The sequence below is a fragment of the Pocillopora verrucosa genome, chromosome 13 (assembly GCF_036669915.1).
Source record: "Pocillopora verrucosa isolate sample1 chromosome 13, ASM3666991v2, whole genome shotgun sequence".
In the NCBI taxonomy this organism is placed as follows: Eukaryota; Metazoa; Cnidaria; class Anthozoa; order Scleractinia; family Pocilloporidae; genus Pocillopora; species Pocillopora verrucosa.
In genome coordinates, this window is record NC_089324.1 from 17,012,043 (window position 1) to 17,026,077 (window position 14,035).

General features: G+C 41.2%; 1 protein-coding gene and 1 pseudogene across 2 annotated transcripts; both read left to right on the forward strand.

Annotated features, from left to right (window-relative positions):
• The first annotated feature begins 2,101 nt into the window (after positions 1-2,101).
• On the forward strand, positions 2,102-5,411 carry LOC136277662 (uncharacterized; annotated as a pseudogene).
• A 479-nt stretch (positions 5,412-5,890) lies between these two features.
• LOC131794554 (uncharacterized) lies at positions 5,891-10,157 on the forward strand. Of its 2 annotated transcripts, XR_010715951.1 has the most exons (4): positions 5,891-5,957; positions 7,179-8,085; positions 8,363-8,997; positions 9,384-10,157. XR_010715951.1 is itself a non-coding variant. In XM_066159917.1 (2 exons), exons 1-2 carry the CDS (start codon positions 8,532-8,534, stop codon positions 9,761-9,763), a joined length of 846 nt encoding a protein of 281 aa, XP_066016014.1. In that variant the 5' UTR covers positions 8,367-8,531; the 3' UTR covers positions 9,764-10,157. The 2 variants fall into 2 exon arrangements, 1 of the variants encoding a protein (XP_066016014.1); XM_066159917.1 differs by lacking the exons at positions 5,891-5,957; positions 7,179-8,085 and having other exon boundaries at positions 8,367-8,997.
• The last annotated feature ends 3,878 nt before the right edge of the window (positions 10,158-14,035 follow it).

A 14,035-nucleotide genomic window follows, 5' to 3' on the forward strand; every position in this document is an offset into this window, starting at 1 on the left:
GCTAGATCGGTAGATCGATGGATCAGTAGGTCGATGGATCGGTAGATCGATGGATCAGTAGATGGATCGGTAGATCAATGGATCGGTAGATCGATGGATCAGTAGATGGATCGGTAGATCGATGGATCGGTAGATCGATGGATCGGTAGATCGATGGATCGGTAGATCGATGGATCGGTAGATCGATGGATCGCTAGATCGATGGATCGCTAGATCGATGGATCGGTAGATCGCTGGATCGGTAGATCGATGGATCGATGGATCGGTAGATCGATGGATCGGTAGATCGATGGATCGATGGATCAGTGGATCAGTAGATCAATGGATCAGTAGATCGATGGATCGCTAGATCAGTAGATCAGTGGATCAGTAGGGTACACTATATCTTCAGAGGGCTACTTTTTGTTGAAAATTTGTCTCCCCACTGAAAGTGAAAATCTAACATTACCAAAAAAGGAAAGCAAAATCTTAAAACGCGCACGAGATATTTCGAAAAAAAGGGGTTTTATATAAAATTTTTATATAAAAGTTAATAGAATATGGATAGGTGCCATATTCCTCACAGTGCCTTGACTCCCGGGCGAACTTTCCGTGCGAAATGTCCTCGTGCAGGGAGCTCTTATTCCGAGAACTCATAAGCATTTCTTTTGGTTACATGCGATTTCACTACGTGGCTCTTCAATTGTCTTTACTTAAAGTTGACTACACTGAGATCATGAAACGAGTTCTAAAGAATAGAGAAAAGTCCTTGCGCAGCGAAAAAATGAACGCAAAAGGGAATGCTAGTTCGACAGTGTCTTGGGTGTTGTTTGGTTTGATCAACCTTCAAACGTGCAACTCGAAGAAAACACGTATAATGAAACTCAACCGTATTTTTCGTCTGCTTATTTTCCCATTGCGATCGCCAGGTGAACTTTATAATTAGGAGAACGTGACTGTCACACCATTGGAATTGCTTGGCTGGTGGCATGTCATGTTGACATACATCTCAGGTGAAGGCGTGACATGTGTAGAATCGACAGATTTTAATGAAATTTGGCCTGAAAATTCATTAAACATCAAACAATAAAAGCGTGTCGGGGATTAGCTTTAATTTAGATATTTCTCATTTTACGGCCGCAAACGCCACAGGGTCGGCAAATTATCCGCTACAAAAACTTTGCGTGTCTATAAAAAGATAACCAATAAGAAACCAGAGAAATCCTGACACACATTTAGAGACTGATCCTTGCTGATTGATACTGTGCAGTACTTTTGAAGAAGCGATGGTGTTTGATACCTGATTAATTCAGCGGAATGTCAATCGATCTTTTTCTGTTTACTGGCTTCTAACTTCTTAAAGAAGGCTCTGCATACATAGTGGATATTTTTTTTCGAAATCTGCAGTTCATAACCTTTCTATTGATATATAGTTTGTGGTAGTTAACTTCGAAACAACACGCGTACGATTTTTTTTCGAAGGACCCGCGAAGGTATTGTGTCAGCTTAACGTGACAAAAACATCACACGAACCAATCAAAAGGTGAGATTCCCACGTGTATTTTGTTTGGAGTTTTCCCTGAGAGCGTCTTTCATTTCGCGCACAATGGCTGCTGTTGGAGGATTTGGAGAGGTAAATTCAGTAAGCGATCTTGAGAAAAAGCTTGCCGAAAGCCACATTCCATGGGACGAAATTGCTCCGGCCCACATTCACGAATGGCTGAAAGTATACTCGAAAAGCCACGGTACCTCACCGGTGCTACTCTTGGCTGGAATATTGCCATGCACTAGTGCATTAATTGGCAACACCACAGTAAAGCTGCTTGATTCCTTTCAAGAGAAGGGAAATCTGTTTATGTTGGGCCTGGCTCCATCCGGAGCTGGAAAAACCCCCGCCTGCAACATTGGATGCGTGGGACCGTTAATTTCGCATTTGGAGCTACGAATTGATCGAAGCATTCTGCTTGACGAAACGTCGTCGAATGGTCTCTTTAACCATTTTGTGAACTTCCAAAAAAGTGCCGCCGGGGAATGTGTTCCCGTCTTGTGCATTGATGAAGGTTATACCTTCCTGAGCAAACTGATTTCAACGTCGAAGTCAGCATCGCATACTTGTCTGACAATGGAGCGTATGTGCAAGCTGTACGACGGCGATTATTGGTATTCCGTTAAGGGCAAATGAAAGCGGGTGGGCGTTCAGAGTGCGCGTATGAGTATGGCGACCTTCACAACACCTCGAAGGTTTTTGACTGAAATATGGCCAAACGTTGTCGCTTGCCGCAACGGACTTGCGGATCGCGTCTTAATTATGTACCAGGATCGCCACCAAATGGAAATTGAAGAGATGGAACAGTGTTCCTCTGATATCCAGCAAGGTCCATTGAAAGGCTTAGGGACGGTGTATGAACATATCTACACAGAGCACCACCAGGAAAACCCTGTCGAATACACATTAACTGCAACCGCCCGCGAGCTGTACATAAAATACTGCAAGGGGAAGACCAATATGCCATCTTCAGTCGGTGCGTTTAATCCTGAGTGCAACGCCAAAACAGGGAAAAACGCCCTCAGGTTGGCCCTAAATCTTCACGTGCTATGGCATCGTCTTGACAAGGCCTTAAATCAACTTGCTGGACCAACCCCAACGACAATCAGCGAAAGCACCATGAACATGGCCTTGACTCTGCACGACACCCTTCTCGCTTTCGGAGGAGTTGCTGAAGCAGTAAGTGTTCATTTCTTTTTTATTTGTCGAACTCAATCGGACATTGCATTATTTCTGAACTCTTAATCTTTGGTAAAACTGGTTTTCAAAATCAAGTTCTTGGAGGCTCCAATTAATTCTGTATACCCGGGATTGTAGCACGTGTTTTTAGTACACGCAGAAATTCAGGAATGCATTCAGATGCACTGTCGCTTAGCCTTGAATACGTAGTAAAAGACTCCCTAGCATTTCAGCTTTAACGTAAAGGAAGGCGAAGATCATGTTTCAAAGTCTGCAGTTTTCATTCCTAGACCAAGTTATGACGAGAAGATTTTCCACCGTAACTTTTGAATCCTTGGACAAAATCCACGGATTGAGTTCGATTTGGTTCGATTTTCGAATGTTCGATTGAAGGGGCTAGGTCACGCTATTTTAGGTAATTTTACAAAATTTAATTTTGTTAATTACGAGCTCCAAAATTTTTCTGTTGTTTTCTTTTATGACAGTGTTTGCAGTTGAAACAAGGGGCTTCAGCAATACGTCTGGAAGTCTCGAAAGAAGACATAAAGAAGAAAATTCTATGCTTACCTGGGCCGTTTTGCAGTGCAAAACGCGTCTACAACAGTTTTTCTTCAAGTTCGCGACCCAGCCCTCAAGTCACAGAACAGTGTTTTCAAGCGATCGCTTACTGGCCAGCATTAAGTATGCCTCAAGTATGTCATGATACGTTATGGTTATGGTAGGACAGAGAAGGACTAGCTCTGGAAAATGTAACAGCGGATCCCACAACAAGACATCTGGTACCAGAAAAGCACTGGGGGAATCACCAACTGCATTCTTGACACGCGTTCCACGAGGAATTGCACGAACAGGCCCACTTGAGAAGCAGATGACTTGTCTGTTGCTATTTTCAATGACAAGCCGAATAAATTCTTTTGTTTCCTTATTTACCTTGACTAAAGAACTCCGAGTCGTAAGACAAACCAAGAAAAACTGTGAAAACCATAGCTCTAGCACTTTGGCCGTGACCGCCATGTTTTCTACCGGAACTCTTTACCAGGACAAACAGAGAGACCTCTTCCCCAGGCTGATTTCCTCCAGTATTTCTACCCGTCCACTGATCTACCGATCCATCGATCTACTGATCCATCGATCTACCGATCCATCGATCTGCCGTTCCATCGATCTACCGATCCATCGATCTACCGATCCATCGATCTACCGATCCATCGATCTACTGATCCATCGATCTACCGATCCATCGATCTACTGTTCCATCGATCTACCGATCCATCGATCTACTGTTCCATCGATTTACAGTTCCATCGATCTACTGATTGATCTAATGATCCATTGATTTACCACTGACTGACGCCGATCGTTTCGTGACGTCAGTTGTGAGGTTTTTACACCGAGGATAAGCCCAAAGCAGCAAAACCACAGCGGGACTGTCTAGACTCCTCCCCAAGGATGTACGGCAAATCAAAAGATTTTGATGTCACTCTCCTCTTCAGATTACTGGGGACGATTTGCAGCCTCATCCCTCCCGTTACAGGGTGGGATACTCAACCGTTGAATACAGATCACAGTGTATGATCATGTGAAGTCTGATATATAGCTAGCAGATGACTTCCAGTTCTTATTTTTGTGGCGTGAAATCAGCGAAGCCCTTGTAGCAATTACAGGCAAAATCCACCCTTCAAAGACGCATGACTGGCAGGTAGTTATTGATAAGTTCCTGGACGATCTCCTCACATCAGAGGATGAAAGATAGGTACAGGAACTTTTCGACTGATATAAACAGGATGCGAAAGTAAATAAATCCGTGGAAGACCTACAAGAAATCACTGTTCATATATTAGAGGAGCCACGAAGTGTGGCTGAAGGGAAGACGCCAGCGATTCAGGCAATCAACGAAAACATGGAAGACCTCAGGAGTGCAGCCTATTGTTTCCTATATGGGGCGGGTGGAATGCGCCTATACGCGTGTATTATTTAGGATATTTAATGTTCAGAGCTGATACTTGTGAAAGTGCTGTCTTAGTTTGGTCGAGAATGGTGATTGAGTCAGTTGGAGGTGGCCCTGAAGCGACAGATTTAGCCAATGCTGGCTTGAAATAGTAAATATACTGACAGTTCCATAGATAAAGAGTATTATGGTCTCGATGTGATTTTAAATTAAAAGCTAATTTCTTTGAGTAAACAGCAGAGATATATATGGTCATCCGTCTGAGAAATATGTTTTGTAGACCTGAGAGAGAAGGATATTTTTGTGACTTCTTAATTGGGTTACATTACCCTCATACTGATGGATAAGTTCGTACAAGGAGTAACTAAAACAAATAAAAAACACTTTAGAAAGAAAGGAATGTAATTGACATTGATGAAGTTTACTGCGATCAATCACTCAGCTTATTTATTAAGGGTTAAGAAGTAGGAATAGGTTACAGCGATAATCTTGAATTAGGTCGATGCAATTTAATTTTTTTCATATTTCCTTTCAGATCGTGGTCCACTTGGTATGAAAAGAAGCAGAAGTATGGGAATCGGCCAAGAATTGACATCCTGTGAAAAGCTCAAGAATATCGCACCAGGAACACTAGCAAAAGGCTCAGTTTGCTTACCAATTGCCTTACTTTTCATCCACGCAAATGTCATTGTCAAAAGGCACAAGGCCATCTTTCATATGTTTCAACTGAATTATGGTTGTTTGTGTGCGTGTGTATGAGCGTAATAAATTAGTGAGTTCAGAGGTCACCAATCGAGACGATTACCTTTCAGAGGAACTCAGCTCAGAGGAAGATATTCCGGAAGAGAACATTGTGGAAGTTCAGAGCATTCTAATAGATCATGGCCCTATCCTGTTTTTATTGATTCAATTCGTTTTATTGTCAATGGCTTGTACAAGAATGTCTCTGGAATGATTCTCGTGATTTTCCGTGATCGAAACCAGAAATAAACCATTAACGATACTACATCGCGCATGTAAAGATAGAATGAAAAAAGGAAAATAAATAAATGCTTTTCTGAAGGGTTCCATTCTTTGAACAAAATAAGAGTAGCAATTGCATGTCCAGAAGTCTTGAAAAGGATAAACTGACCTAAGGACGACAATTCGATGCCCTACCATCCCTGTCCATATGTTATTTTTTTGTTGAGCTTTTCCATGTTACATTGCGAACCCATTCACTTCCGCTTCTCACGGGTCTGAAAACAAATTTGCAGACTGACAACGTTAAAGTTCGATGTAGCTCGAAAGGAAAAAACTCTAAAGGTAAGAAGCTTAATGTGACATTTTTCTGCATGAGCTAATCTCCCACTCTTCATTTAAAGTTTGACTGAAGATCTGTTGAAGTTATAGCTTTTGTGATTGAGAAATCAGTCAAGTGAGCGCAGTCAAGTGAACCAGCTCCCATAGGAAATCTCAGAGATTTTCATTAGTTTGGAATCTCTAAGAAATGTCGTTTGCGATACTTGAAGGATGATTTACTGGCAAACCAGCTCAATCAGAATATTACTAGTATTTTAAGCCTCGCTCAGTTCCTGTTCGGTTGAAATTTAGGTTGAAGTCAATCAATTAATTCCTTTACAGATAATGATCATAGCAGCCAGCGTGTCCTTATCTTGTTATCATTACCCTGCTCCAGCAAGTATAAAAAAATTGTTTTTGATAAGTGATGCATCATACATAGTTACCTCGGGAGAGAATGATGATATGAAATTTGTGTATCTATTCCTGTAAATCATAGGGAGTAGACGCAGTGGGTGGCAATCAACCATGTCGATCGTGACTGCTAAGTGTTTTCTGTCTTGTGTCACGCAATGTACTACACATTCCAGCCCGCCTAGTTTCCCTTCTTTGAGCAAACGTATTTCAAGTCTCTTGTGACTGAACAATGTATTCAAGTCCTTAAATAGAGTCTTTTGATAACCAGGTGAAACTCAGAACCTAAATAGCTGTATTAGTGCTAAACTTTCTCATCTTTAATTTATTTATGGTATAAAAAAATAGATAAAAAGTAAACGGACATCAGGCTTCTGAGTCATTTGCGTTTTTAAGTTTTCATCAGCGCTGCCGTAAACTGAAAAGCTTGAAAAGTAAAAGGATTATAAACTTTTTGTGCGAACTATCCTTAAATTTGATTTAAATAAGGACGAAGGTCTGGAGATTTCAAGTCATTTGTTCGACCCGCTATAAATATATGTCGCTTTTGTTAAAGGGGCTAAGATCAGAGTATTTCAGGTATTTTTGTAAAATTTCTCTTCTAAGATAGCCTTCAGAAAAGCGCATGTGAGTTGCTGAATACCAATTCCGTGCCAGCAAAATCATACACACATGATGTGGAATGAAAATGTCTAAGTATTATTGAAAGCAATCCGTTTTGATCCTCTCCTCTTAAATCATCCATCTAACCTATTTATGCAGGGACGATTTATATTAGCCATATCTGTCTTCTGCGAGATTAATCATTCATTCCATTGATCTTTTTCACAGTTTGGGTTGCAGTCATGAGGTAAGGACGGTCTGGTAACTGATCCTGCCTCAGTTTTTCCTTCTTTAAAAATGGCAGCCGCTCCGGACCCAGATGAGGTGTTTCGTTCTTCGAAAGGGAGAGATAATTTTCAACGTTTGGCTCGGCTTTTAATAAGTGGAGGTACTGTGCTATTGAGGGAGGTTTTTGACGTTAAATGTCCACCAAGTAATCTACCCGCAACACTTCAGAATCCAGCCACAGAAAAGCTCCTTAAGGCAGCAAAGCTCACCAAACCACAGTGGGACTGCCTATACCCTTCTGCAGGGACGTATGGAAAGTCAACAGACTTTGATATAACTCTCCTTTTCCGGTTGCTGAGGACAATATGCGGCCTCACCCCTCCTGTCATGGGCTGGGATTGTTTTCCTTTAAATACAGACCACAGCTTTGGAGCTGATTTAGCGAGAATTAAGTATTACCGCAATTCGATACACGGCCATGTGAACGAGAACATGGAATTAGCAGGTAATGAGTTGTCACGTCTTTGGAAAGAAATCAGCGAGGCTCTGGTGAGAATTGCGGGTCAAATCAGCCCTGTGAAGTCCAAAGAATGGAAGACTGCTATTGATAAATTTTTAAAAGATCCCCTTACAGAGGAAGACAAGAGGCACGAGCAGGAATTGCAGCGCTGGTACCAGAATGATACAGAAGTAAAGAAATACCTTGAAAAGGTTGAATCTTCAATGAAGCATTTGGAGAAAGAAGCTCGATCCTTACAAGAGGTTCAAGAAAAAGCCCAAGATATTAAAGATGAGCTTGGAGGGAAAGTAGAATCTGCAGCCCAACAAGTGCAGCACTTGAGGCAAGACGTCAAAGACATCAAAGATTGATTAGACATAGATGGCCGACCCAATTCCTCAGCTGGAGGTCAGCTTGTTGATTTATTCTGTATATCTGTTATTAGTAAGGTATTTTCCTCTAACATAGACACTTACGCAACGTATCAGGGTTACCTGTACGGTGCACATTGTGCTCTTATTTTGACAGAAATGGCCTGGTATATTTTTGAAGCATAAAAAAAATTTCAATTAGTTAATATATAGTTACTTGACTTTAGCCGGACGACCACTCATGTTAATAGCCTGCTTTGCCTTTGTTGTAAGTGGCTAGTCGCTGCAAATAATGATACTTTTTCCCCTTACAGTTAAAATTCGAGTGCAGATTTGTTGTGCGACTAACCCAAACCCTCATTCGCGACTTGAGACATCAGAGACAGTGGTTATAACCGGTCAGGGTACCCAAGCTTGTGGCGACGAGCTGGTAATTACTGGAACATCAGGAAGAACGCCTCAAGACACACCACAAGCCATGAGATGGTAGTTACTAGTGGTACGCGCGAGGCAGTGGAACCTGTTGCATCTGCTGGTCTACCACTCGCGGGAAGAACAGAAAGCGTCGAAGAAGCAGGTGTTGGAACCGATGCAGCACGCAACGCACAAGGAGTTTTGAATTACATCGCACACAGGTACTTTCAGACAGTTGATACAACCCAACCTGAGGAACGAAATGAGTTTCTACGGTATCTAGAAGATGTGCGCAAAGTTCTTGTCCTGGATCCCAAGTCAGGAAGTTTGATAGTAACAGTACTGTGTACTTCACTGGAGATACTGGATGCCCTCTGGTGTGACTATTGCACAGGTCACCTGAATGACATGGCACAGAAATATCTTGTGACAAAGGACGTTCTGAAGGAGTTTGACCTGATTGAGCTGAAATTGAAAACAACAATTCAGGTGGAGGAGTACATGGCTGCACGAGATTTTTTCCTGCAGGCTCCAGGTGAGCACATACAAAGTTTTTCGGAAGGTTGTCTTTAATCGAGTCAATAGAGTATCGTCTTCGTCTATGCTTTAAAACATGTGAGCATAGGTTTGCTCGTTATGTTTTTTGCATGCCTCCTCAAACATGTTCACAAATTTGTTTCACCAGATTCAGAGGGTATGATTCAAAAAATTTAATGGCCAGATCTGATACCTGTGCACTCTCTATTTAATCGAAAGATGGGGATCGACGATGAATGGATGTGACGCAGAGAAGACCTTACGGCGACCTTTTAACATTTTATAGGAAACTGATCTTAACATACACATTCCTAATTAAAGAGAAGGTCTTCGTTGCACGACCCGTAGTCAAGTTTAAATTGTATCCGTTGCATTTCATTTCAGTCCATGATCCACCCGGCACGACCAAGGACAGAAATGAAGGACTTGACTCAGATTTGACAATAGAGCAAAGTCCTCTCTCAGCGACTGAAGGAACAGTCCCACATGTTGAATCTGAAACTAAGCGAAACAAAGAAGCATTCTCGGAGGGTTCCCTTATCGCCGGGGAAATGATGGTGGACCGCTCTGGTCGTAAGACTCCTGCATCTGTCGCGAGGTCATCAGTCCATGGTAGCATGCAAATCTATGTTAAAAAATTGACTGGAAATACGATTTCTTTGTGCGTGAAACCTTTAAGTACCATAGCATATGTGAAAATTAAAATCCTAGAGCATGAAGGAATCCCGCCGGACCAGCAACGTCTTCCCTTTGCCGGGAAATGACTCAAAAGTGGCTTCTCTCTGAGTTACTACAATATTTCGAAAGAATGTACCCTAAACTTGGATCTCTGTGGCAGAAATATCTACGCACATAATCTCAATTTAGGGCACTGTTCATATTAATGTTTGCCACCCAAGAGAATAATGTACTGCTCATAAGAGTTAACAATTACCTTTGCTGATAGTTAAAATTGGTTAACTTTATATTTTTTTTCTTAGTTTCAGATTAATTTTCAAATTGTTTTGCCGACAAAACACATCTTTTATTTTCAATTTCAATTCCAGGGTCAATTCGTGGCCGGGGTGATGCTAAAAAAAATTATGAAGAAGACATTTCACTCCTACACTGTCTCTTTGTGTCCAAGGAGTGTAAATGAATTCCAACATACTATTAGGAAATTTGAAGAAATGCTGTTAGAGGGGTGGGGGGGGGGAGGGGGAGGGGTAGGGGGGAAGGGTAAGTGTGATGCAATAGCATTCTATTTAGTAGGATTTGCTTCCATTTGCTTTTTTGCTGTAGAAACTATGTGGGTTTGAGACAGGACACTTAGACCGTTCCGTCTTGGAATAAAAACCAAAAATAAAAAGTAAGAGCAACTTCAATTGGTGGAAGCTCTCTTTGACCCTTGGTTAAGCCTAAAACATGCAACTTTGTTATGATAACTATGGGGTTTGATTCCAAGCACAAGGATTGGGTACTTGTATTATCATACCTAGAATATGTTTGTGCTGACGATACAGCGGCAAAACGAAGGCGCATGCTTGTAACTCGCGAGAAAGTTACGCGTGCAAAGGAATGGGAACGACAATACTTCCATAGTAACACTACCGAGGTAAAATGGTGACATTTTTAAAATTTCTATTGTTTGTTCTTATTTCGTGGGGATAAGCCCAAACCAAAACAAAAAAGGTTGCCTTCTCCAGGAAAGTTTCTATCGACCCTCCTTCGTCACATATCTCTCTCAACAAAAACGTATTGTGGTTACAGGTGCGCATTTAATGGCTGAAGTTGAGCAGCCGTAACATGGCTACGCATCAGCCTATGTTTGCAGAAGAATCATAGCCTAGACGCTCAATGCATGTGCACTCATTTTGCTGCTGTGTTCGTGCTGATGAAAAACGACTGAACATGCTCTTACGCTTCTGGCGTCATGACTCCCGCCATTCGATATTCCTAATGAGTTGTTATGTAAGTATTATTTGTCCTCATTCTAGGGACCAGGAGAAAACTGCATAGCTGTAGGAAACTTTAATTTTATAACCGGAATTAAAAAGTGTCCATAAACATTTACCACTCTCCTCTTTTGACTCCCGAGTGTAACTTGTTCATTTGAAAATGGTCTCCAAAATTGCCAAAGATCGACTGTTGACGCCGCCTCTCAAAACGCGGTCGGTGTCATAATTTCCATGTATACTAATTCATAGCGGGGAAGACTAATATTTGCCGGCAAGCAACTCTGAATATGGCCGCTATTTGATAGAATACACCATTCAGAAAGAATCGGCCAAAAACTTGTCTGTGAAAAACACCCGAAAAGAAGCTTCAGACATCTTTGACAAAATGGGGGTTAGTGAAATAGGGCGTAAGTGCCTGTTTACTTCACGGACAGGCTTTTGCTTTAGCACAGGGACTACATATGAGTGCTTCCATGACGATGGCAAGCGTCCTTCATGGGACGAGGAGTTCAAGATGTTAGATACCGTACCAGCTAAAATGTCTGCGTGTTCCTTTAACAACCATCCTGGGATGTTGTCTGAACCGTTGGCTTTGCACGGGTTCAACTTTGATAGTTTCTTGCGGACTGACTCAACCGATACAACAAGGGAGTTTTCGAAGTAGTTACTGAAAGTAGTGCACAAAAAAGCAGCAGGAAGCGGTGTGAAGCAGTGCATTGGCGATAAGAAAGCCTCATTGATGATGTTAGCCAGGCCGATTTGGTCAATACCCTCATGCAGATGTTGTAGCAATTTCAAAGTGTCACTTCGCGCCGTGGAGGCAACTGAGCGCCCACTAAGCTCTTTCACTTCTTTCTACCACTCAGATGGTTTACATTTAAGGCCGTTGACCAATTTGTTGTTTTACCAGATTCAGATGGGTATTATTTAGGACATTTAGTGTTCAGAGCTGATACTTGTGAATGTGCTGTCTTAATTTGGTCGAGGGATGGTGATTGAGGCAGTTGGAGGGGGCCTGGGGGCCACAGTTCTAGGCAACTGATCGAATTCCTTCATCTAATGGTGGCTCTAGTAAATATACTGACAGGTCGATAGATAAAGAGTATTGACAAACCTATATGGTCTCGATGTGATTTTAAATTAAAAAATAATTTCTTTCAGTAACCAGCAGAGATATATATATATATATATGGTGATCCGTCTGAGAAATAAATTTTGTAGACCCGAGAGAGAAGGATATTTTTGTTTCCTCTTAATTGGGTAACATTACCCTCATACTGATGGATAAGTTCGTACAAGGAGTAACTAAAACAAATAAAAAACACTTTAGAAAGAAAGGAATGTAACTGAGATTGATGAGACTTACTGTGATGAATCACTCAGTTCATTTATTTGGGTTAAGACGTAGGAATAGATTACAGCGCTAATCTTGAATTAGGTCGATATAATTTAATTTTTTTCATATTTCCTTTCAGATCATGTTCCACGTGGCATGAAAAGAAGCAGAAGTATGGGAATCGGCCAAGAATCGACAACCTGTGAAAAGCTCCAGAATATTGCACCAGGAACGCTAGCGAAAGGTTCAGTTTGCTTACCAATCGCCTTACATGGTATAACGCCACCTTTCATATATTCCAACTGAATTATAGTTGTTTGTTTCTGTTTATGCACGTGTGTGTGAGCGTAATAAATAAGTGTGTTCAGAGGTCACCAATCGAGATGATTACCATTCAGAGGAACTCAGCTCAGAGAAGGATATTTCGGAAGAGATCATTGTAGAAGACAACTGTTCAGAGCATTCTAATAGAGACGTAAGGAATGTAGGTTCAAAGGATAACAGTTTAGAGGACTATTTCTCGCAGGATAAGGGTCAGAGGACGCCATTCCAGACGAAGGAATTGTAAGAGTGAAAAGACCAGAGAAAAATATTGAAGGATATTACATTGACTAAGGTAACATTCCAATAAAAGCATTACCCGATCAGATTAAGAAAGATGGGAATGATCCCGAGGTGCTAACTGCTGGAGATAACCCTGATACAATCATAGCAGGCGCAGGAGAGTTTATAAAGAGATTTATTGCATAGAGGGACATCTCAGGAGGCAATGTAGACGACGATATTCCAGAAGTAAATACATGGAGTAACATCGCCGACAAACATCCAGGAGAAAATGATCACGGACTATAAGACTCAAGAAGATATAACAGACCGTTGCGATATAAATGATTGAGGCTTTTTCAAAAATGTTTTTTTTTTGTATTACAAAAAGACATTTACGACATATCTGATAGCTAGATAGCTGGAGATCTTAAAAACACGTAAATATAAAAAGAAACACTATTAAAACATGACGTTTTCCCTAGCGTGAAAACAAATGTACTACCGAAGTATTTCGCTTTCCATATTCTACGGTGGCGATGTATATTATCAACTCAGTTGATCATCTTGTAATACCTCCTCCCCCCCTCTATGATACGCTGCGAACCCATTGACTTTCGCTTTTCACGGTTGAGAGAGGAAATTTGCATATCTGCCAACGCTAAAGAATCACAGACCGTAGTTTGATGTAAATCGAAGGAAAAAACTCTAAAGGTAAGAAGCCTGTTTGACATTTTCTCTGCATGAGCTAATCTCCCTACTCTTAATTTTAAGGTTTGCTGAAGATCTATTGAAGTGATTGCTTTTGTGATTGAGAAATCTGTCCAATGAGCGTAATTTAAGTGAGTGGCGTGTATGAACCAGCTTCGAAATGCAAATCTGAGAGATTTTCATTAGTTTCGAATCTCTATGAAATGTCGTTTGCGATACTTGAAGGATGACTGACTAGCAAACCAGCTCAATCAGAATATTACTATTATTTTGAGCCTCGCTCCTTTGGTTCCTATTCGGTTAAAATTTAGGTTGAAGTCAAATTCAATTAATTCCTCCTCAGAGAATGATCAGAGCGGCCGGCGTGTCGTTATTTCATTATCATTACCCCGCTCCAGCGAATAGATGATACTCTTTGTTTTGATAAGTAAGGCATCACCTCAGGAGAGAATGATGATATGAAATGTGTGTATCTACTCCTGTAAATCATAGGGAGTAAATGAAGTGGG

Coding starts and splice junctions, on each gene's coding strand:
- LOC131794554 (XM_066159917.1), top strand. CDS start 8,532: ATGGTAGTTACTAGTGGTACGCGCGAGGCAGTGGAACCTGTTGCATCT. Junction 8,998..9,383: donor TTTTTTCCTGCAGGCTCCAG/GTGAGCACATAC, acceptor ATTTCATTTCAG/TCCATGATCCACCCGGCACG.